Genomic DNA, 21514 nt, shown 5'->3' with positions numbered 1-21514 from the left:
TCTCCGGCCCCCCTTCCTGCTTCCCCTTGTTCCAAAAAGGGTTCTGCCATCCTTTCACCCTTTGCTGGGTTTTATGGCTGTTGTTTTCCCTGCCGGTGCTGTCGTTCCTCGGCTTTAGGCCTTTGCTCAGGCTGGACCCTACCTCTGCACCGTCCTTCTCCCTTGACATCGTGGCAAATTCACTCTCACCCCTCAAGGCCCAGCTCCAAATTCAGCTACAAGCCCACTCTCCCCTCAACTCCCGTCCACATACTGGCTGACTCCGGGAGCCCCGTCCTGCTCAAGTGCACTCAGCTATGTCCCTGCTGCCACCGTGGCCTTTTTCTGCCTTGGGTCTGGTGTCCATCTCCCCAGAGGAGGGACCTGTCCTGTGCCCCATCTGTGGGTCCCTGAGCCAGCAGGGTGCTGAGCGGGGCAGGCTGGGTTTGGGGCTTGTGGACCAGACATGGACACTGCCCTTGTGGCACCACCGTGTGCCAGGTGCCATGCCAGGCGCCTCACGACACAGCTCCCGGAGCCCTCTCGGCACCCAGGAGACAGAGCTGGGACAAGCCTGTTCTCGAGGAGGGAGCGGTCCCACCCAGACTGCCCAGGCCCCCAGATCCCACCCGGCCCTGCCCACCCCAGAGCCCAAGCTGGAACCACAAGTGACCGCCAGTCCCACTTTGTCTTGCAGTGGAGCGGGACTGCACCCTGGGCCACCAGGAGCCCCAGTGGAAGGAGTTCCGCTTTGACCTGACCCAGATCCCAGCAGGGGAGGCCGTCACATCCGCGGAGTTCCGGATTTACAAGCTGCCCAGTACCCACCCACTCAACCAGACCCTCCACATCAGCATGTTCGAGGTGGTCCTGGAGCAGTCCAACAGGTGCCTGCCCTGCACCCCACAGGCCCGCTCAAGCCTCTGTCGGAGTGTCCGGCCCAGCCCTAGGTGCCGGGGGGGGACATTTCCCAGAGGACAGAAGGGGAGCTTCCTGGGCAGCCCACCCTCAGAGAAGAAAGATGGTTGGCCGGAGGCCTTGTGTCACCGTGGGGAGAGGCCCAGCATCAGTCCTGGATTCAAGTCCCCATCCTACTGTCCTAGCTGTGGGACCATGGACAGGTCACTGAGCTCCTGAGCCTCAGTTTCAGCATCTGTACACGGGCACAGTAACACCTTTGTACGGTAGACGCAGTGAGAAAAGGCATGTAAGGCACCCAGGTCAGAGCCAGGCGGGGTAGATGCCCCACTAATGGTCCCCCAGGAGGGCACTGGAAACAAAGGCTGCTGTGCTGGCCCTCAGTTAATTGTTCTTTCGTGTCCACAGGGAGTCTGACTTGTTCTTTTTGGATCTTCAGACGCTCCGATCTGGGGACGAGGGCTGGCTGGTGTTGGAAGTGACAGCAGCCAGTGACCGCTGGCTCTTGAACCGTAACAAGGACCTGGGACTCCGCCTCTATGTGGAAACAGATGATGGTAAGACTCCAGTCAGCAGCGAACCTTCCCCTGGGGGCTCCTCCAAGGAAGCCGCTGGCGGCAGACGCAGCTGGAGCCCCTCACGTGGCCCTGGAGGCCTGGCCGTTCCCACCTGTGCCACTGGGGGATACCTCCACCCCTCCGCGGGGCTCAGTGGGTAGAGAGTGAGGGTCCTGCAGTGCGGGACAGCAGGCGACCCACTACCAGCCGAGAGTCCCTCCTCTCCTTCTGCAGGACCAACAGTTGTGTTGCTCAGAGTGAGTCCATGTTTTCCCTCCCCAAGAAATGGGAGATTCTTTCTACTCTACGGAGCTGCCTTCTGCACCAGGAGTTTCCGCCCTGGGCTGGGCGAGGGGAAGCGCTCACACCCTCAGGCTCTGAGGCAGAGGCCTGGGTGTGAATCTCGGCTCTGCAGCCTTCTAACTCGGTGACCTTGGCAGGTTACTTACCTTTCTAAGCCTCGGTTTCCTCATCTGTAGAATGAGGATTCACACCTTCATTCATTTAGCAGGTGTTTGGGGGAGAGCCTCCTGGTGGGCCCAGGGTTGGTGTGTCTGAGGTGCAGCAAGGGGCCACCATGGCTGGAGCACACGAGACAAGGCAGCGACTGTGAGGAGGTTGAGAGAAGTGGGCAAAATATTAACTATGAAATAAATGTTATTTTATTTAACAGCAGTGGAGGAGGACAGGATCTGATTCAGCTTTTTATCAAACAACCCTCTGAGACACTCCCCCTCAAGGGGGTGTAGCATCTCTCCCCCTCCTTCAGTGTGGGCTACGCTTAGAGACTTGCTTCCCAAAGCATGCCATGGGCTGGGGCAGTACCTTTGCAGGGGCAACCTGAGCGGCACCCCTCAGCCGGGTGCTCAGGCTCCCATGAGCACGTCATGTGGCTCCCAGACACCCTTGATCTGACGGGATGGGAACAGCACTTCACCTCCGTGGTCTTCGTCCCCAAAACCCAGAACCCCAGTCTCACTATGAGAAAAACATCAGACAACCTGAAACTGAAGGACATTCTACAGAATACCTGACCAGTACTTCTCAAAACTGTCAAGGTCATCAAAAAACACGGGAAGTCTGAGAAATTGTAACAGCCCAGAGGTGCCTAAGGAGTTGTGATGAATATATGCCAATGTGGGACCCTGGGTGGGATCCTGGAAAAAAGACACTGGAGAAAACTAATGAAATCTGAGTAGATCGTGATGTTTAGTAAATAATAAGATACCAATATTGGTTGATTAGTTGTGACAAACGTGGTTCCAGGACAGTACGTGCTGGGGACACAGGTGTGGGAACCGCTGAGGTGGAGGTGGATCTGGGGGCGGGGGGACGGGAGTAGCGCGCCTGGGAGGAAGGGTGACGATGGAGAGGAAGGACATGGCGTGCTTCCTCGGAGCGACGTCGCCTCGGGGCCTCCGTGCGCCAGTCCCCGGGTCCCTCCAGTCCCGCCTGAGGGTCCGGACCGGTCCCGCCTCCCTCCTTCGCGGCCCGGGAAGCTCGGCGCCTCGAGCCCTCGGAGCGCGGAGACGGAGAGGGGCGGCGGGGAACCAGCCGGGCTGGCGCGTCACCACCGGGGGCCCCCTGCCCTGTGACACGTGGGCGGGGCGCGCACGGCCGCCGCCTGTCCCCGCTGGGCCCGGAGCCGGAGCCCCAGCCGGAGCGGAGCGGACGATGGCAGCCCTGCGGCTCCTGGAGTCTGCGCTCAGGCGCCGGGTTCCCGCCGGCCGCTCGGTGCCCGCGCTGGCGACGGGCGGTGTGTGCGGCTTCGCCAGCAGCGCTCGCGCGCGTGCCAAGTCCTACGCGGACCCCGTGGAGGCCGTGAGAGACATCCCGGACGCCGCGAGGATCATGGTCCGGGGCTTCGGCCTCTGCGCGATCCCGGAGAACCTGATAGGGGCGCTGCTCAAGACCCGCGTGAAGGACTTGACCGTGGTCAGCAGCAACGTGGGGGAGGAGAACTTCGGGCTCGGCCTTTTCCTGGTGACCAAGCAGATCACCCGCGTCGTCTGCTCGTACCTGGGGGAGAACTCGCTCTGCGAGCACCAGTACCTGGCGGGCGAGCTGGAGCTGGAGATCATGCCCCAGGGCACCCTGGCCGAGCGCATCCGCGCGGGGGGCGCCGGCGTGCCCGCCTTCCACACCCCCACGGCCTACGGGACCCTGGCCCAGGAGGGAGGCGCACCCAGCAAGTACTTAGAGGACGGCCACATCGCCATCCTGAGTCAGCCCAGGGAGGTGAGGGAGTTCCACGGACAGCACTACCTTCTGGGGCACGCCGTCCGTCACGGCCGAGTTTGCTTTGGTGAAAGGGTGGAAGGCCGACCGGGCCGGAAACGCCATCTTCAGGGCCAGCGCCAGGAACTTCAACGTGCCCACGTGCAAAGCTGCGAGAACCTCAGTGGTGGAGAGTGAAGAAATTGTGGACCTGGGGTCGTTTGCCCCAGAGGACATCCATGTTCCTAACATTTACATAGATCGAGGAATACAGGGAGAAAAATATGAGAAAAGAAATGAGCACATAATGATCTGGAAAGAGGATGATGAAATATGCAAGTCTGCAGATAGTATAAGGACACGGATCATCAAGGGGGCAGCTCTTGAATTTGAGGACGGCCTGTATGCCAATTTGGGCATAGGAATCCCTCTTCTGGCCACCAACTACATCAGCCCCATTATAACCGTTCATCTTCACAGTGAAAATGGAATCTTGGGCTTGGATCTGTTTCCACTGAAAGAGGAGGTGGATTCAGATCTCAACAATGTGGGCAAGCAGTCACCCTTCTTCCTGGGGGCTGTTTTTTCTCCAGTGATGAATCATTTGCCATGATTCAAGGCAGACACATCGACCTAACCTTGCTGGGAGCCATGCAGGTTTCCAAACACAGTGACCTGGCTAACTGGATGATACCTGGCAAGAATGTGAAAGGAATGGGGGGGTGCGATGGATCTGGTGTCCAGTACCAAGACCAGAGTGGTGGTCACCATGGAGCACTCCACCAAGGCCAATGAACCCAAAATCTTGGAGTAATGCACCAGACCATTGACTGGGAATTGGTGCGTGGACCGCTTTGACCGAGAAGGTGAAATCATCACCGAGAAGGCCGTGTTTGACGTGAGAGGACTGACCCTCATCGAGCTCTGGGACGGCCTGATGGCGGAGGACATCGAAAAGAGCACGGGGAGAACCTTTGGCGTCTCCCCAAATCTCAGACCCATGCAGCAGGTCGAAACCTAGCCGGAAAGTGAACCTTGGTCCCAGAGCGTGTGCTTCTCCCTTTAACCTCCTGGACTGCATCCTGAGAAAGCCACAATCACATTTCTACATTTCACCAGCATCTGACCGGCTTTCTCCTGCTGTCCCAGGCTGGCTGCCACTGGATAGGCTTTGTTCTCTCAAGAGGGGCATGCCTTTAATTAAAAACAAAAGGAAAACAGAGGCATTGACCTTATATGTCCTGTGAGTTCTGAGAAAGCTCTGCTCCAATCACCCTCCTCCCTGTCTGTGATATTTACATTAAATTCTATGCAGCTTGAGATGATCGCATGGGAAAGGTTTCACTGAAGTGCCTACTCTCGTGAGTGAATCATGAAATGTAGGGAAAAGTGATGTGGGAGGAACTGTTACCGAGCCCAAGCTCACTCTGCTCACTGCATGACAGGCCAGTAAGTCGGGAGATGAGTTGTTGAGACAAGGAAGAACGACTTTAATTGGAAAGCTAGCAAACGGAGAAGATGGCAGACTAGCATCTCAAAAAACCCATCTTGTCCTAGTCCCAATTCAGGCTGCTTTTATACAATCTTGTGGGAAGAAGGAGCAATGATCTTTCTGGCTACTTCCCACTGAACAGGGGTGATGAGTGGGTAATTGTGAAATGGAATTGATCAGTTTTGGGTCAGGAATATTCCTTAAAACTTTATTAAGCAATACAGTTCTCTTTCTTTATCTACAACTATTTGAACCTGATGAAATCTCTTCTACAATGAAATTTTAATCTCAATACTTATCCTTTTTGAAGAGCAAGCTTAAGTCTTCTAAGGGTTCACAAACCCATTGCTCTCTAGGCCTCTCAGGAGTTGGATAATTTTCTGATGACAGTGGGGCTACTTTAACCCAAGTGTGATGAATCCATGGCTTTACTCCAGCTAACTTGACAGATGAGTGCCTGGTAAGTAATACCACATGTGGTCCTGTCCACCTTGTAGTCAGATGGTGCTCAGGCCCTTGTTCTCTCTAGATTTTAAGGAGGACTCCAGGCAGGAAAGGATGTAAGGCTACCTCAGTTGGATAGGCAGACCTGCTGGAAGCAAACTCATGAACAGAAGTTAGTATAGTGCCCGGAGTTTTAACATAATTGGCAACTGCTAGATCTTTCAGAGCATTTATAGATTCTCCCTCCCTGGCAGACACCTGGAATGGCCTACCATACAATATCTCAGTGGGGCTTAATTTGAGCTGCTTCTGGGATCCACTCTGATCCTTGGCAGGGCAACTGACAAGGCCTTATCCCAAGGTAAATTAGTCTCTTGACATATTTTAGCAATGCTCCTTTTTTTTTTTTTTTTTAATTAATTTATTTATTTATTTATTTTTGGCTGTGTTGGGTCTTCGTTTCTGTGCGAGGGCTTTCTCTAGTTGTGGCAAGCGGGAACCACTCTTCATCGCGGTGCGCGGGCCTCTCACTATCGCGGCCTCTCTGTTGTGGAGCACAGGCTCCAGACGCGCAGGCTCAGTAATTGTGGCTCACGGGCCTAGCCGCTCCGCGGCATGTGGGATCTTCCCAGACCAGGGCTCGAACCCGTGTCCCCTGCATTAGCAGGCAGACTCTCAACCACTGCGCCACCAGGGAAGCCCAGCAATGCTCCTTTTTAATATATAATTCATTTTCTCAGTTTTTCCTGTTGATTGTGGTCTCCGGATGAATGTAGCTTCCAATTAATTCGCAGTGCTTTAGATACTTGTTAGGTTATGGTAGAGACAAAAGCAGGCCCATTATCACTTTGAAGGGAGTTAGGCAGTCCAAATCGGGGGATAATTTCCTTAAGGTGGACTTTAACCACTTCAGAGGCTTTTTCTGTCCTGGTGGGATATGCCTCCACCCATCCTGAAAAAGTGTCCACAAATACTAGCAGGTGTCTGAAATTTTCTGTGGCTTGAGGCATTTGAGTCAAGTCTATTTGCCAGTCCTCAGTGGGGCAGGTTCCTCTGTGTTGAGTTCCCATCTGGGGAGGTCTGACAGCAGTCTTTGGGTTATTTTTAGCACAAATCATGCAATTTTGAGTGACTTGCTGGTTGGTCCTTTGTAGGTTAGGCCCCATTATATATTTTTGCACTCTGTAGTCCAAGTAAGGGGCTCAAAATCATGTCCCTTTAAAGCCTCATAGAGGAGCTTTACTATGAGCCTATCCATAGTTCGGGATCCAAATCCGACAAAATCCTGCCATTCCCAGAGACCCCCTCATTTGTCTGTGAGTCTTGGGTGTTCCCAAGCCTGCAATTGCCCATTTTCTATCAGGCAAAAGACCCTGCTGTCCTTGAGAAATGACAAAATGCAGATATGTGACTTGTTTCTTACATACTTGGGCCTTTTTCTGGGAGACCTTATATACACAATTGGCCAAATAATTCAGGGTTCTTATGGTATTTTGTAGACACATCATATGCAAGGATTGCTATGAGCAAATCATCCACATATCGGAGTAAGAGTTCTTCATCCAATATTAAGTTTCTAAGGTCCCTAGCCAACATTTCCCCAAACAAGGTAGGGGAATTCTTAAATCCTTGAGGCAGGACTGTCCAACAATACTGTTGGACTACCTGTGTTTCTGGATCCTGCCATTCAAAAGCAAACAGCTGCTGTGATTCTTCTGCAATAAGAATGCAGAAAAAAAGCATCTTTCAAGTCCAAAACTGAGAACCAGCTGTATTCTCCAAGAATAGTTGTAAGCAGAGTGTATGGATTAGATACCACAGGGTGCAAATCTTGGACTATTTCATTAAAAGCCCTCAAGTCTTGGACAAAGTGATACTCTGTTGAGTATGGCTTTTCGACTGGGAGGATAGGGGTGTTAAATGGGACCTACAAGGTTTAACCAGTCCTGTTTTCAAACTTTTTGAGAACTGGCTGAATTCCCTTTTGGGCCTCTTGCTTCAGAGGGTATTGTTTTAGATTAGATGTCCCAGTGTTCCTTTTTAATGGAATTTGTATTGGCCATGTATTTTTGGCCTTCCCTGGTGTGCCGTCAGCCCACACTTCCAGCCTTACCTTTTCATAGACCTCTGGTGAGTGCAGGGGAAGAGCTCTGTCTCCTTTTCTGGGGCATCCATGAATGCCATCTGTAGGCTTACCATGTGCACTGGTGGGACCCTGATGTCAAGCTGTCTTGGCAAAAAGTTACTTGAGCGTTTAATTTACAAGGGAGACCTCAGCCCAAAAGAGGGATTGGACACACCAGCATACATAAGAAACTGTGTTTCAGGGTGAGGTCTCCTCATTGGCATAGAGGTTGTAAGAAAGAACAATTTTGTACTTCTCCAGAAACTGCCATGAACTGGATGGATTGAGATGTTTTCTGTGACACCTTGGTGTTTACCACAGAGTTTGTTGCACTCGTATTTATCAGAAAGTCAATCAACTTGTCCCACACTATCAAAGTTACCTGGGGCTCCTGTGGGGAAATTGGAATTGGACGCCTCAAGTTCAAGGGAGCCCCCAGGCTTCTTCATTCATCATCAGAGTGTTCCTCTCTTTCTACCATATGAGAGGCTCCCGTCTTTCTTTTATTGTTTTCTTTCTTATTCTTTAGTCTAGGGCAATCTTTTTTCCAATGTCCTTCCTCCTTACAGTAAGCACATTGTTCCCTCCTCAATGGTGGCTTACCTCTCTTCCAGTTACTTGCCTTCCAGGAATCCAATGCTGCTGCCAGAAAAGTGGCATTCCGTCTTGCATCCTCTCGCTTCTGTCGTTGTTCCCTGTTGTTGAACACTTTAAAAGCAACATCTACCAATTGAGAAGGGTTCATTCCAACTGCACCATCTAACTTTTGTAATTTTCTTCTTATATCTGGGTACTTTGCCCAATGCAGGTCATATTTACCATTCTCATATTTTCGGGGGTCTCAGAATCTACATCAGTGTAGCACCTATAAGATTGATAAATTCTTTCTAGAGACTCTGATGGATCCTCAATGGGTTTTTGGTGTACCTCCTGAATTTTGTTTAAGCTCTTTTGCCTAGGTACTCCCTTTGGAAGACCCACTAAGATGCACTTCCTATAATGCTTTAGGAGCAGCATACCTCCATTATTAGGCTCCCAGTCAGTCTCAGCAGTAGGAACTGTCAGATTTGCTTCTGGAGTTCCATCTGGATCTGCTGGATGAAGCTGGTGTGCTTCCTCTCTAGCCTTGTCAATGACCATCCTTCTTTCATCCCCAGTAAGTATCATATTCATAAGAGTGTGAATGCCTAAGAGGGATGGTAAGTGGCAAAGATAGAAGTGAAAATTTCAGTCATGCGGAGGGGGTCCTCTCAGTAAGTAGGGTTATAGTTTTTCCAATTAAACAAATCTGATGTTGAGAATGGCTTGTGCATCCATAGAAACCCAGCTGGTTGGCCATCTGCATTAAGGCCTCCTATAGGATATTGGTGCAAGGGAAACTGCCCTGATCCAGAAGTGGCTCCTAGTCCAAACTGGGTGCCCTGTCAGGTCTTAGATGGTGACACCAAACCTGGCCCCTGTGCCCCGGAGGTTAGCGTAGGAACTTCTAATTGATCCCCATAAGTAAAGGAAACAGGAGGCGGTGAATATGTTGGTGGCATGTGGGCGGGGGGTGGCCAGAAGAACTGCTGGTGCAGTCTGCTCGGCCAGGGGGGGAGCCGGGCTGGCCAGAGGGGGGTGTAAGTTTCAAAATAACATGTCCCCACTCTCACTTTCTCCCCTTCCTCTTGTAGAACAGGTTTTCCCTTGGTTTTCTCTTTCGACTGCTGTACCATAAGGCGGCAGCAGTCTGACTTCTTTTCCTCCTGATACAATAGCATAAATGCTTCTACATACAGAATCTCATCATTTTTACCTGCTCTTTCACAAAACAATTCTAACTGCAAGATCGTATAATAATTAAGTGAGTGATTCAATGGCCATTGCTCTCCTGATCCTAACATATATTGGGCCACACACTATTACAGTAAAATATCATCTCTTCTTTAGTCATAGGCCCACAGCTATATTTTGCCCATTTATTTAAGATACGCCCCAAAGGGCTTTCCTTAGGGACAGATGGAGTATTTCCCATATTAATGAGTTCAATGGGCTTCCCTGGTGACACAGTGGTTAAGAATCTGCCTGCCAATGCAGGGGACACGGGTTCGAGCCCTAGTCCGGGAAGATCCCACACGCCGCAGAGCAACTAAGCCCGTGGACCACAACTACTGAGCCTGCGCTCTAGAGCCCGCATGCCACAACTACTGAAGCCCATGCGCCTAGAGCCTGTGCTGTACAACAAGAGAAGCCACCACAATGAGCAGCCCGCTCACTGCAACTAGGGAAAGCCTGCATGCAGCAACGAAGACCCAACACAGCCAAAAAGATAAATAAATTAGATAAATAAAATTTTTAAAAAGTTCAAGAACAACAAAACACAAAAAGCACAAGCAAATTCTAATACCAAAAGCACAAAGAGATTCCATCAAGAATGAATGCAAAACAAAAGCCAACAAACTGGTTCACAAAGCAGGTAGAGTCCAACAACAATTCCCCTCTCCAACAGGGTACCCCAATCAAATGAACAAATTGGCTTTTCCCTTAAAGGAAAAAAGCCCAAACTGAGAGGGGAAAATGTTCCCAGTTGTATATACTGGAGCTACTTACCCTACTATGTGAGGCCCATTGGCTCCCAAATGATTGCCCACTTCAGCTGCCCAGCGCTGGGGCAGCCGGTGCCACTTCAGGGAATTTTGAAGGAAAGATCCTCAGGACAAATGGTCCCGGTGGCTGCTAGGGCCTTACCTGAAAATTCCCCAACTGAGGCCAGCTAGCCACAAGCACCAAGGATCCCGGCCGGCTCACCAAAATTTGTTGCCGAGGCCAAGCTCACTCTGCTCGGCAGACAACAGGCCAATAAATCAGGAGACAAGTTGTTGGGACAAGGAAAAACAACTTTAATTGGAAAGCTAGCAGATTGAGAAGATGGCAGACTAGTGTCTCAAAAAAAATCATCTTGTCCCAGTCCAAATTTGGGCTTCTTTTATACAGAAGAGGAGGAGAGGGAGGGGACTACTGCAGTGCCAACCAATGGCTTAGCGGGACCACTAACAGTCACTTGTTGACAGTTGCTTGCTTGGGGGAAGGGCTCACTGTGGCACTGACCAACGGCTGAGCAGGACTGCTTAGGTTGCACCTGCCCCACCCCTATTACAGAACAACTCCACCCAGAGTCTATGTAACGCACTGTTTTATTAGAACCATAAAAACATACACACTTACATGTGAATTTGTAACTGGGAGAAATTCTGTGTGAATGAAAGATGTTTTTCCTTTGGCCCTTCTGACTTTCCTTCTGGGGCCTTTCATTTTGTCGCTAAGTTTTGTCTCCTTGTAGCCTCACCTCCCCTGCCCCCCACATTTCTCCTCCTCATAGCTAAATAGATGTCTCTAGAAGGGAAGCAAGATGGTTTAGGCGGCCAGTAAACTGGTAATAGGGGCAACTGAAGGGGGAGAGACCGTTGGCGCAGACATTTGCCCGGGAAGTCTCCTCTGTGAATAAACAGCTTGCCTGTGTGCAGCCAAAGGCTGCGACTTAGGATGGGAGGAGTTCTACAAACCTGACCGATGGACTTAGATGGGTTTACTCATCTCAAATCATAGCATTCCTGTGTCGTCCAGATCAGACAGTTAGACCCTTCTTCTCTGTAACGGAGCCCAAACCAGCCTCTTGTTCATACTCCCTTGAAACTCATGAGGGGCAGTGAGGTACTTCATCCTGAATCCACAGTCTCACAAACTAAACAGAAAAAAATGAGTTTCCGTTTGTGTGCGTGTGTGCGTGCGTGCGTGCGTGTGTAGGGTTCGAACCCAGGCCTGCCGTGGAGCCCACGTTTTCTCAATGCGGCTCTAGGGCTGCACAAAATGGATGGGAGCCCGTGGGTAAGAACAGGAAGCTCCAGCTGGTCAAGGAAGGTCTTTCAGAGAGGTCTCCCTGAAGCCTCACCCTGACGGGAGGCCCGGATCCTAGAGTGGAGAGACAGTGCACCTGAGGGGACAGCCACAGAGTGTCAGGGGACTGTGACCAGGGGGGCAGTGGATAGATGTCACTCAGTGGACTGTGCAGCACCTTCTGGGGCTTCTGGGGAGGAGGACCTGATCTGCCCTGCATGTTGGGAGACGTCTTCCAGCAGCAGCCTGGGACAGGCAGAGGTTTCCAGAAGCAGACGAGTTACAGGGCTGTTAAACAGTAGAAAGAAGGAAAAGTATTGAGTTCCTAGTTCTCATGTGGTGAGGAAATAAATAACCTGTGGGACAAAAGCACACCTGGTCACAGCTGGATCCCCTCCAAGGGTTTCAGCCAGGCGTCCTGATTGTCCTTCAATGTGGCACTAGGGTCACATCCATGACCGCAGGCTGAGGTGGGGTAGGGGCTGCAGGGAAGGGGCAGGGGCTACAAGGAAAGGGCAGGTGGCACCCAGAGCAGAAAGAGGCCTTGGGGAGAGATGGGAGCAATCTTGGCCTGGCCCAGGGGGAGGGGGCATGAATCCCCAGGGATGGGATAGGTCAGGGGGGCTGCCAAGACATCCGGGCCCTGATGGGGTTGTCTCAGAAATGGGGGGAGGCTGGAGGTGTCGGGGGCCTTCCTGGCCCAGAGGAGCAACATCTTCATCTGGACCTGCGTGCGGGGGGAGGCCACAGTGTGGCCCCCATCTCGAGGTGTGGCCACACATCCCACATCTCTCACAAAGGGGACAGCATGCCTGCCAGCACCCTCACAGGTCAGGTCTAGAGGCAGGGACCCTGAGCCTCAGAGGTTCCTGAAGTTCCTGCCTCTGCTTTCTGGAAAGGGTCCTGCCAGAGCCAGGCAGCCTGGGGGCCACCACTTGGACAGCCGGGGCCTGCCCTGTGACCCAATCTCTCTGCGCCCAGGAGACCCCAACACGATCCTTGACCAGACAGTTGCACAAAGAAAAGCCTACGGTGAACACAGCCTCGGGAGCACCGAAGGTCTCCCTGGCCTCTCAGTGGACAGGGCTCTCCAGGGACTCACAGGACAGGGCGGCTGCACACACAGGCCTGGAGGGCTGCCGGGCCAAGGCCGCCCCATGTGCCCACCAGGTGTGGAGCTCTGCTCCAGTGCCGCATGGACGACAGCCGCCCTCCTGCCCCCGTCGCTCCACGGCCTCCTCCTGGTGCCCTCACGGGCCTTTCCCTCTGTGGCGGGGCTGCTGTGTTCCTTGTGGCTCTGCATCCTCACGGGCCTGCTGCTCTTCCTCGTGACCCTAACCTGCCATGACCCAAACTCCCCGAACGGCTTCTCCCTGGGCCCCTTCCAGTGTCAGCTCCTGTCTCAGCAGTGTCATCCCTGAGTGGCACCTCTGATGGGCCCAGTGCATGTTTGTGGCAGGTGATGTCATAGGTCAAAGGTTAGTCTCTGGTCGATTAGTTGTTTAGTCGACTCTGGCACATGGACTCAGGGCTAAAGCACAGCTGTGTAAGGGCTGGCGATGTCCTTGACCTGTAATGTGCAGTGGAGGATCATGAGACCCACTAATAGAACACATATGTTTATGTATGTGCACATATGTACACTTGCTATATAAATGCACACGTGTGTGTACACATACATATATGTGCATGTCTGTATATGCCTGTGCATCACTGTTGCAACATTGGGGTGAAATGTACATGGAAGTGGGATGTTCCACCCAGTGTTATAAAAAACATGAACAGTGAGCTTGTAGTCATCCCCTGTTGTTTAGTCTGAGAAAATTCCACAGGGAAAGGAAATGAAGAGGTTCTATCACATTCTCATCTTTATGATGAAAGCCAGGAAATAAATGTCTAAAGATGAACTAATATCTAAGTATTCAGATGTATCCACTCAAAGGAATTTTATACATTTGAAATGTTCATAGCTGACACTTAAGCGAGAAAATGTTTATGTGGAAAAATTGGGAAAAATACAGACTTCTTTCTTACGCTCACAATTTAAATTAACATATGAAAATATCACAGAAAAATGAAAATGGTGTGTTGTAGCAGGGGAGGGGTTTTATGGGTGATATTTTTTCTAAGTTTCGTTACAGTTGTTGTTATATATCACTTTGACAATTAAAAAACAAGAGGTCATTGGAACTACAAAGAGGTACAGGAGGATAGTTTTATTGGTGGAGGTGACTTTTCCAGGGATAACCAGTGTGTTTTTCCGGCGTCCTCAGGCTTTAACAGCTGCGGGTAAAATCCCAGTTTTACAAGCATCACTACGCCTAGGCTGAGGCCCCAGTCATGTCTCTGCCCACAGCCTTTTCTCTCTTTCTTCCTTTTCAAACCACAAACCCGCTGGTTAAGAACGTAAACGGATAAGAAGGGCTCTGGAATTAGATGCAGGTGTTTGAACGTGGACTTGGGGTAAATGTCTCTGCCCGCGGAGCCTGGGGTCTCTTTTGGGGGCATCGGGACGGCGAGTGGCCTGCTCTTGGGCGGTGCTCAGCAGAGCAAGCACTGAGTCCTGGCGGCCGCTCCCGCCAGCCGGGTGTTGTAAATCCTACACTGATCCCCAGAAAGGATGGGGTGGAAGGTAGAACTCGGGCCTCAGAGCCCTGAGATGGGTGGGAACCCTGGTTCTGAGAGTCCCCGGTAGTGGTGCTCTGAGCCGTCACCGAGGGGCTCTGATGTTTCTCAGGGAAATGATGGGTCTGGCGTCACCATGAAGACTGGTTGAGATCATCACGTGAACTGACTGAAAGCTGTAAAGCGCTGTCACAACTGGCAGTGCCCTGGGCCATCACTAATCCCGAGCCTGTGCTCACGAGGACCCTCCCCCTCTCCTGCAGACCTGCCCGCTGGAGGCTGGGGCTGGACTTGGGACTCGGGTCTTCAGAGGAGGAAAGACCCAGTGGGTCCCCTGCAGCCTCAGGCTCCGTGCTCCTGGCCCGCCCACAGAGAGGTCCCTGCTGTGTCCCCGTGTAGGGCCCCACCCTCGAGTGACCGCCCTCTCTGCTCTCTCCGTCTCAGGGCGCAGCGTGGATCCTGGCCTGGCCGGTCTGCTGGGGCAACAGGCACCGCGCTCCAAACAGCCTTTCGTGGTCACCTTTTTCAGGGCGAGCCCTGCCCCTGTCCGAGCCCCTCGGGCGGTGAGGCCCCTGAAGAGGAGGCTGCCGAAAAGAACCAACGAGCTGCCGCCCCCAAACAGACTGCCTGGGATCTTCGGTGAGGTTGGGGACCAGGTGGTGGGGACAGAACCCTCCTGGCCTCAGTGGGGTCAGGCTGATGGTCAGTCACCCAGCCACCTTTCCTGACACCACTTTACCCCTGCACCCTGGGGACCAGCCACTGCACGATCTCCAGGGCTCTGAGCATCTGCCCTCACCGCCCCTGCCGCCCTGAAGTCCTTCCTGCCCTCCCTGGCTCACCAGGCGCCCCCCACCCCCTCGTCAAAATCAGGTGCCGCTGGTGGCCCTCGGTGCTGCCCCGGGCGCCCTGCAGGATCCAAGCGTTTGTGTGAAGGTGTCCCCACTAGACCAAGCCCCTCGGGACCAGAGCCCCCTGGTGCCCTCCTTTCCTTCACGGAGAGCCAGGCTTTGCTTGGCCTCAGTGGGAGCCACTTGTCCTGTGGAATGGGCGTGGCTGGAGAGGCGGATGAGGTCAGGGGTGTCTCTGGAGGAAAGGAGGAGGGGCTGCTGGACGGCAGAGGGTCCCCGGGCTGTTTATTGGACCATCGGGAGTCACAGGCTGAAAGTCAGGGGAGGCTGGGCTGAGCGTGGGGTGACTGTGACCACGGGGAATCATCTGGAGCCATCGAAGGTTCTTGACCTGGGTCACGGCGCCAGCAGAGCTGCAGAGATGGGCTTTATGAGACCAAATGGGTTAGTTTCCCATCATTCATTTATTCAACAAATGAGCCCATCAGGGCGTCCCCCGCCCCGGGAGCTCCCCGTGGTAGGTGCACAGAGCAGGAACCCCAGCGAAGACCTTGCCCCTTCTGTCCCCCGCAGACAACGTCCACGGCTCCCACAGCCGACAGGTGTGCCGTCGGCATGAGCTCTATGTCAGCTTCCAGGACCTTGGCTGGCTGGTAATTCCTGACTCTCCTTCTTTCCTAAATGACAGTCCCCACCTTGACGATGGCAAGTGTATGTCCAAGAGGAGGTAGAATCATGGGGGATTTGGATTTTCTTGGTTTATTTTCCTCTGTGTTTTTCCAAGTTCTCTAAAGGGAGAATGTGTTGCTTTTATAGTGAAAAGTGCTTTTTTTGTGAAAACCATGAAAATGGAGACTGTCTGAATCCTTAGCCATAAAATGTCAGAGCTGCAGCAGGAAAACTGAGGCCAGGGTGGGCAGTGCCTCTGGCCTCTGCTGTGACTGGGGGTGGGCTGGGGAGGACGAAGCTGAGCGCTGATGGCGCATGAAGGGGACGGAGATCGTGCCCAGCCCTGTCTGCTGAGGGTCTTCGGGTGGATGTCAGGCCTCTGGGGGAAACTGCCCTGGGAGGGGCCCGAGGGTGGGTTGATGGGCCCTGAGGCTGAGGGAGGGTAAGGGGCAGCCCTGAGTTGTGCTGTGACAGGTGCTGGACTGGGGTGCTCGGGAGGGGCACATGGATGGGACTCACCTTCTCCCATTACCTGCCCCCAGGACTGGGTCATCGCCCCCCAAGGCTACTCAGCCTATTACTGTGAAGGGGAGTGCTCCTTCCCACTGGACTCCTGCATGAACGCCACCAACCACGCCATCCTGCAGTCCCTGGTCAGTACCGCGTCCCTCTGCCTGGACGCCCAGGGGAGGGGTTTGCGGAGAAGAGGGGCGCGTGCAGCCAGCAGGTGATGGCAGCACTGCTGTGTCAGGGAGCTTTCTCTACATGGAAACCTTTCTGCGTGCACGTGCAGTGAAATCCCACAGCCGTGCAGCAACTGGTCCCTGTGTGGGCCGCCCCCAACCCGTGCACCTGAACACATGTGCACTAGACTCTCGCTGATCGGTGTGCACACGTACACACGTGCACGTGGGGGACTTTCACGTCCATGCGGTGGGTACCAGACTTATAAAGGCCCGCCTGCTGGTGGTCAGAGGCACAGCCCGTGCATGATAGGCGGGCATCTCACACGGCTACTTGTGCCCTCGGAACACACACATGCACCATGTTCATTGGCGCGTTCGGCCTCCTGTGTGTCACACACGCCCTCAGGGTCGGGGTGGGTGATGCACGTGTGGGTTCTGCCCCCTCTTCCTGCACAGGAGTCACAAGGTACCCCGTGCCCTTCTGGTTTCCCCTCCCGTTCCTTTCCCGTTGGCTCTTTTTTCTGGGTCCCTCTCGGCTCTTTGTGTCTCTACAGGCTTTTGATACCCCAGTGTCTGGGGAAACTTTAAATGCTGAAAAAGTTTCTAATAAGAACACTGTTGCTGCTGCTTATTGCTAAGTGTTTTAAATGTTTTTTTGTGCTGAGGCTTCTTTCTAGAACATTGACCTGGACACCCTAGTTACAGGTTGTTCAAGGTGATGCCCTAGAGCAAATGAGTTAAGAAGGCAACATGGACCCCAGGATAATGCCTCCTTTCCCAATGGTCTCATGGGATTTGCTGGACCCCTGGGGAGCTGCCTTCCTTGAAGAAGGTCAGGGGTGATTGAGCCTGTCCTGGCAGCAGGCTGCTCAGAGCTGGGGCTTCTGGGGTAAGGCTGGGCTCTGGGGACCGGGGGCCAGGCTGCCGGACGGCCCCCCATGAGACGGCTTCGCCCAGGTCCTGCTCAGCGGCCTCTGTGAGGCCTGGGAGGTCCCGATGGATGGAAGCAGGTTCCCTTTTCTCTCCAGCCCCTGACAGGCTGGGGAGCTGCCTTCAGGGCCCTTCCATGTGGGGCCCCGATGAAGAGTCCAGGGTGAACGGCAGCTCATCCTGCCAAGTCTCCAGTTAAATATTTTTGTAGAGGCTGCAAGAGCTCACTCAGTCGGGCTGTCTTTAGGGGTAGAGCTGTTTGGAGGAGGGTAGCGGGATCCCCGTGCCAGGTCCCAGTCGTGCCGCGGCCTCAGCCTCAGCCACGGAACTGGGCAGGTGACTCGGTCCCTGTGCCCTGAGTGGTCATCTGCCCAGAACAATCCCTGCCTAGAAATTGTTAGGAGGGGTGGAGGTGCTTTGAGAAACAACAGTGTCGGACACCCCAAGGGTGAGCCTAGAAGTCTGGCCGCTAGCAGGTGTAACACGGACCTTCACCGGCTCGCAGTCTGGAGGGAGAGACGGACCAGAAACAGCTCATGCGGACAAGACACGATCAGGGACGTTGCAGAAGCGCAGGGAGGAGAGAGGAGCAGAGGGGACCCGGGGGCGGCGCTGCAGGGGCGCAGGCAGGACCTGGCACACGTGCCGGGGACCAGCAGGGTCAGGGTCGTCCTGTCTGAGGGGAGGGGCTGTGACAGGAGCCACAGGTGCCCAGGCTGGGCCTGAGGGCAGCGGCGGGGTGGCCAAGGGGGGCGGGGCCGGGGCAGAGTTCGCGCCAGCACCTGCCGGGCTGCGGGGCGAGATGGAGCCGGGGAGGGGCGAGCGGCTGGAGCCCGGGCGGCAGGAGCTGGGGGCTGGGACGGGGTCCCCGCGGCTCTCACGCGTCTGCCTGCCGCCCCCTCCCCGCCAGGTGCACCTGATGAAGCCTGACGCGGTCCCCAAGGCGTGCTGCGCGCCCACCAAGCTGAGCGCCACCTCCGTGCTCTACTACGACAGCAGCAACAACGTCATCCTGCGCAAGCACCGCAACATGGTGGTCCGCGCCTGCGGCTGCCACTGAGGCCCCGCCCCGCCTGCTGGCCGCCCCTCCCGGGTCAGCTCAGCCCTCCGCAAGGGGCACCCCCCCAACGCCCTCACAGCTCAGCCAGGGCGGCAGCCAGGGCGCCCCTCCGCTGCCCACATCCTGCCAGGGCCTGGTCCTCCCCAGGCCCCTCTGCCCCGCCCCCGCCCGGCGCCTGAGGCGGTGGTAGAACTCTGGCCTGGAGATCTGCGTCCGCAGCAGGGTCCTACCCCAGCCCCCTCCCCAGAGGCACGGGCTGACCGTTCTTTGCGGTTGGCAGAGAGTCCTGTCTGAGGACCTGCCCTTGTCCACTGCTGGCCCAGCTGTGGACGGATGTGGGACGAACTCAGAGGCACCTGGAGCCCAGGATGGCCACCCCAGGCCCTTCACCGTCCACGACGGGGTCTGGGGGTGTAGACAGGCCCTGGTCCATCTCCAGTTGCCTGCCCTTCCCAGGTGCAAAAGTGGGCATTTCTGGGCACTTCTGTTAGAGTGTGGAGTTGCCCTCGGTGTGCTATATTTGTGGATCTGAATTACCAAACCGCTGGCCACAGGAGGCATGTGGGTCACCTCCAGAAAGAGCTAAATGAACAGCATGATTTAGGGCCAAGGCCGATGGCATTCATCTTCCCTGTCTTCCTCCCTTGACCTGCCTCTGCTGTCTGGGGAAGACGTGCAGTGCACGGACACTTTAGGGAAACAAAAAATCTTGGGGTCTTTATTGACCCCATCTGGTCACCATGTTGAACCATCAGGAGTTCAGCTCTGTGGAAAAGCTATCTTTTTGCTGAGCCAAGTACGGTGGATACGTCGGGTGGCCCAGGATGACAATGCCCAGCACGGGTGACATAGTTTCCCTTAACCTTCTGCACAGCAGTCATCAATAATCAACCTTGATATTTTTTCTTTCAAATCTGGATAGAATTTCAAAATGACCAGCACAGAACTCCAGGTGGCCACCACCAACAGATTAGAGTTGGCATGTGGAGTGAAAACTATCTGCTATCTCCTGCTAAGGAGTGATCCACCGCCCCCAGTGCTCTGGGACACTGGGCAGCCTGGAGCCAGGCATGGAGCGAGGGCAAGGCTTGTTAGCACCTGCCCGTGTCCAGAAGCTGTCAAAAACAGACTGGTCACCCAAGTCTGCGTCACCCTGTGTGCCCAGGAGCCCTGTCCTGTTTCTTGGGGCCTGTGAGCCAAAGAAAAGACCCCGTCCCAGGGGAGTGACAGACAGCAATTAAGCTGAGCTGGGTGGGGAGGTTCCCGGAAACCACTGCTCTCCTTGGAGCAGCCGCCGGCAGTTGGAGTGTTTATTTGATTTCTGACTTGGTAAGCCTGTAATTTACCTGGTGGAGCGGACTGCGTCCAGCTGCCCGAACCCTGAAATACTGTGTCATTAAAAGCAGAGCCTGGGCCCACCCCAACCCACGGGCACAGCCCAGGACGTGCAGCCCTGGAATTCACTCTGCGCCCCAAGGAGGGGCTCCGGGAGCACAGGTCTGGCAGCAGGGGTGGAGGCTGGGGCCTTGCTGCAGGACAGCAGCCCCTCCGCCTGGACCTGGGAGGGCCTCTGGGAGCCAGTGCACAGGAAGAGACCCTCCCCATGGACAGAGGAAGGTGGTGGTCTCCTCTTTAGCCTGGGGCTTTGAGCTCAGGCTGGCAGTGAGCGGACCAGGTACCAGCCCAAGTGTCAGGAGACCCGTATTCTGGCTCCAGCTCAGCCACTGACCTGTCTGATGTCTGGGCAAGTGCCCCCTGATTCAGGTTTCAGTTTCCCATCTCTGGCATGAGGACATACAAGGACTCTCACGTCTCCAAAGGCCGTTCCAGCCAGAGAATCTGCCTGCCACTCTGGCCCTCTCCTCTCAGAGAGCAAAGACATGGCCTGAGCGCCCAGCTGTCCTAGGACTTGAAACCTGCCATTTCAGGGCCTTATTCAGAGCTCTCTCCTCCCAACATCAAGGGCAGTGGAGGCTTGGAAACTTTTGACAAATGTCAATGTTAGGTTTCTTCAGTGCCTAAGCACGAAACCTGGCATGGGTTGGGGCACCAGGAAAGTTTATGAAGTGAATGTTTTGAAGATGTGGACTGCCCTGCCATCAGAGGTGTAGAACAAAAGGAACATAGGATTGTGATACGACTCCCTTTTCGTGCAATAAAGCCAAAAGTCCAGCAGTCATGGCCTTCCTGACACTTCTAGCACCTTCAGCCATCCAGGTGGCCACCAAATGAAATCAAATAGAAAAGGCTTCAGAGAAGGGAGACAATTAAGGACAGAGAGCTGATGAGGTGGCAGTGGTCAGTCACTAGGCCCACCTCATTTATCTGGTTGCCCTTGGCAGTCTGGGTCACATTCAAGGCTGCACATGAGAAGCATAAATAAGGGTGGTCAACTCAGGCCCACTGGCAGCAAAGTAGACGCTGCCGGAGAGGGTGGGCCCAAAGGAACAGCGGCGCCTGGGGCCATGCTGTGTGGGCACACTGCTCTGTCACCTCACCCCTGGTGCACATCTTCATAACCGAAGCGTGATCCTGGCCCAGATGCCAGCTCATCGGGCGAAGCCCTATTCTTGTGTGTCTCTATGTAGGGAAGTAGGTGACATTCTTCAAGAAATTCCCTGTAACTTCATAGGAAAGGAAGCTGTGACAGGAGAGGGTGAGCTCTGCAGCCAGCAGACCCGCTAGCAACAAGCCCTGGCTCTGCCTCTTGTTGATCTGACCACACTGCGCACCGGGGAGCCGGCTTCTCCCTCTGCAGAACGGGCTACTGGCTCTGCCCTGGCAAGGCCAGTGCGGGGAGCAGGGCCGTCCGGAGCACTCGGCACTGGGTCTGCACACCTGCGCTGAATGAATAGCATTATTAGTGGCCTTATTTTAAATGAATTTGCAAACGTGGGCCTCTCCCGCGTGCCTTCCTATTAAAACCCACTCCTCCCAGAATGTGTCCTTGGAGGTGCTGCTGTACTTACTTCAAAGCTGTGCTTTTCCTAAAAAAATAAAAACTTGGTAGTCTCCTGGGGTGAGGTGTGGGCTTGACCACCCCCCCGTGGAGGGGGTCGCAGCCGGCAGGGGACATGGCAGCGCTGTC

The 21514-nt window shown here is 54.3% G+C and overlaps 2 protein-coding genes across 2 annotated transcripts in view; both read left to right on the top strand.

The window, feature by feature from the left end:
- Positions 1–18426, top strand: part of LOC133088706 (bone morphogenetic protein 8B-like) — a 42113-nt gene extending 23687 nt beyond the window's left edge. Inside the window, exons 2-7 of the mRNA XM_061186750.1 lie at positions 677–866; positions 1306–1454; positions 14675–14869; positions 15655–15734; positions 16293–16403; positions 18277–18426. Of these exons, the coding sequence (XP_061042733.1) occupies positions 677–866; positions 1306–1454; positions 14675–14869; positions 15655–15734; positions 16293–16403; positions 18277–18426 (875 nt within the window). The remainder of the gene's footprint in view (positions 1–676; positions 867–1305; positions 1455–14674; positions 14870–15654; positions 15735–16292; positions 16404–18276) is intronic.
- LOC133088705 (succinyl-CoA:3-ketoacid coenzyme A transferase 2, mitochondrial-like) lies at positions 3129–4692 on the top strand. The gene is given in 4 exon segments (XM_061186749.1): positions 3129–3743; positions 3745–4225; positions 4228–4388; positions 4390–4692. Coding segments are annotated over 4 exon segments (1560 nt in total).
- Positions 18427–21514: the final 3088 nt, after the last annotated feature.

This window comes from Eubalaena glacialis, chromosome 3 (assembly GCF_028564815.1).
Source record: "Eubalaena glacialis isolate mEubGla1 chromosome 3, mEubGla1.1.hap2.+ XY, whole genome shotgun sequence".
In the NCBI taxonomy this organism is placed as follows: domain Eukaryota; kingdom Metazoa; phylum Chordata; class Mammalia; order Artiodactyla; family Balaenidae; genus Eubalaena; species Eubalaena glacialis.
Note: the sequence above shows the minus strand (reverse complement) of the source record. Positions and strands in the feature narration are given on the sequence as shown.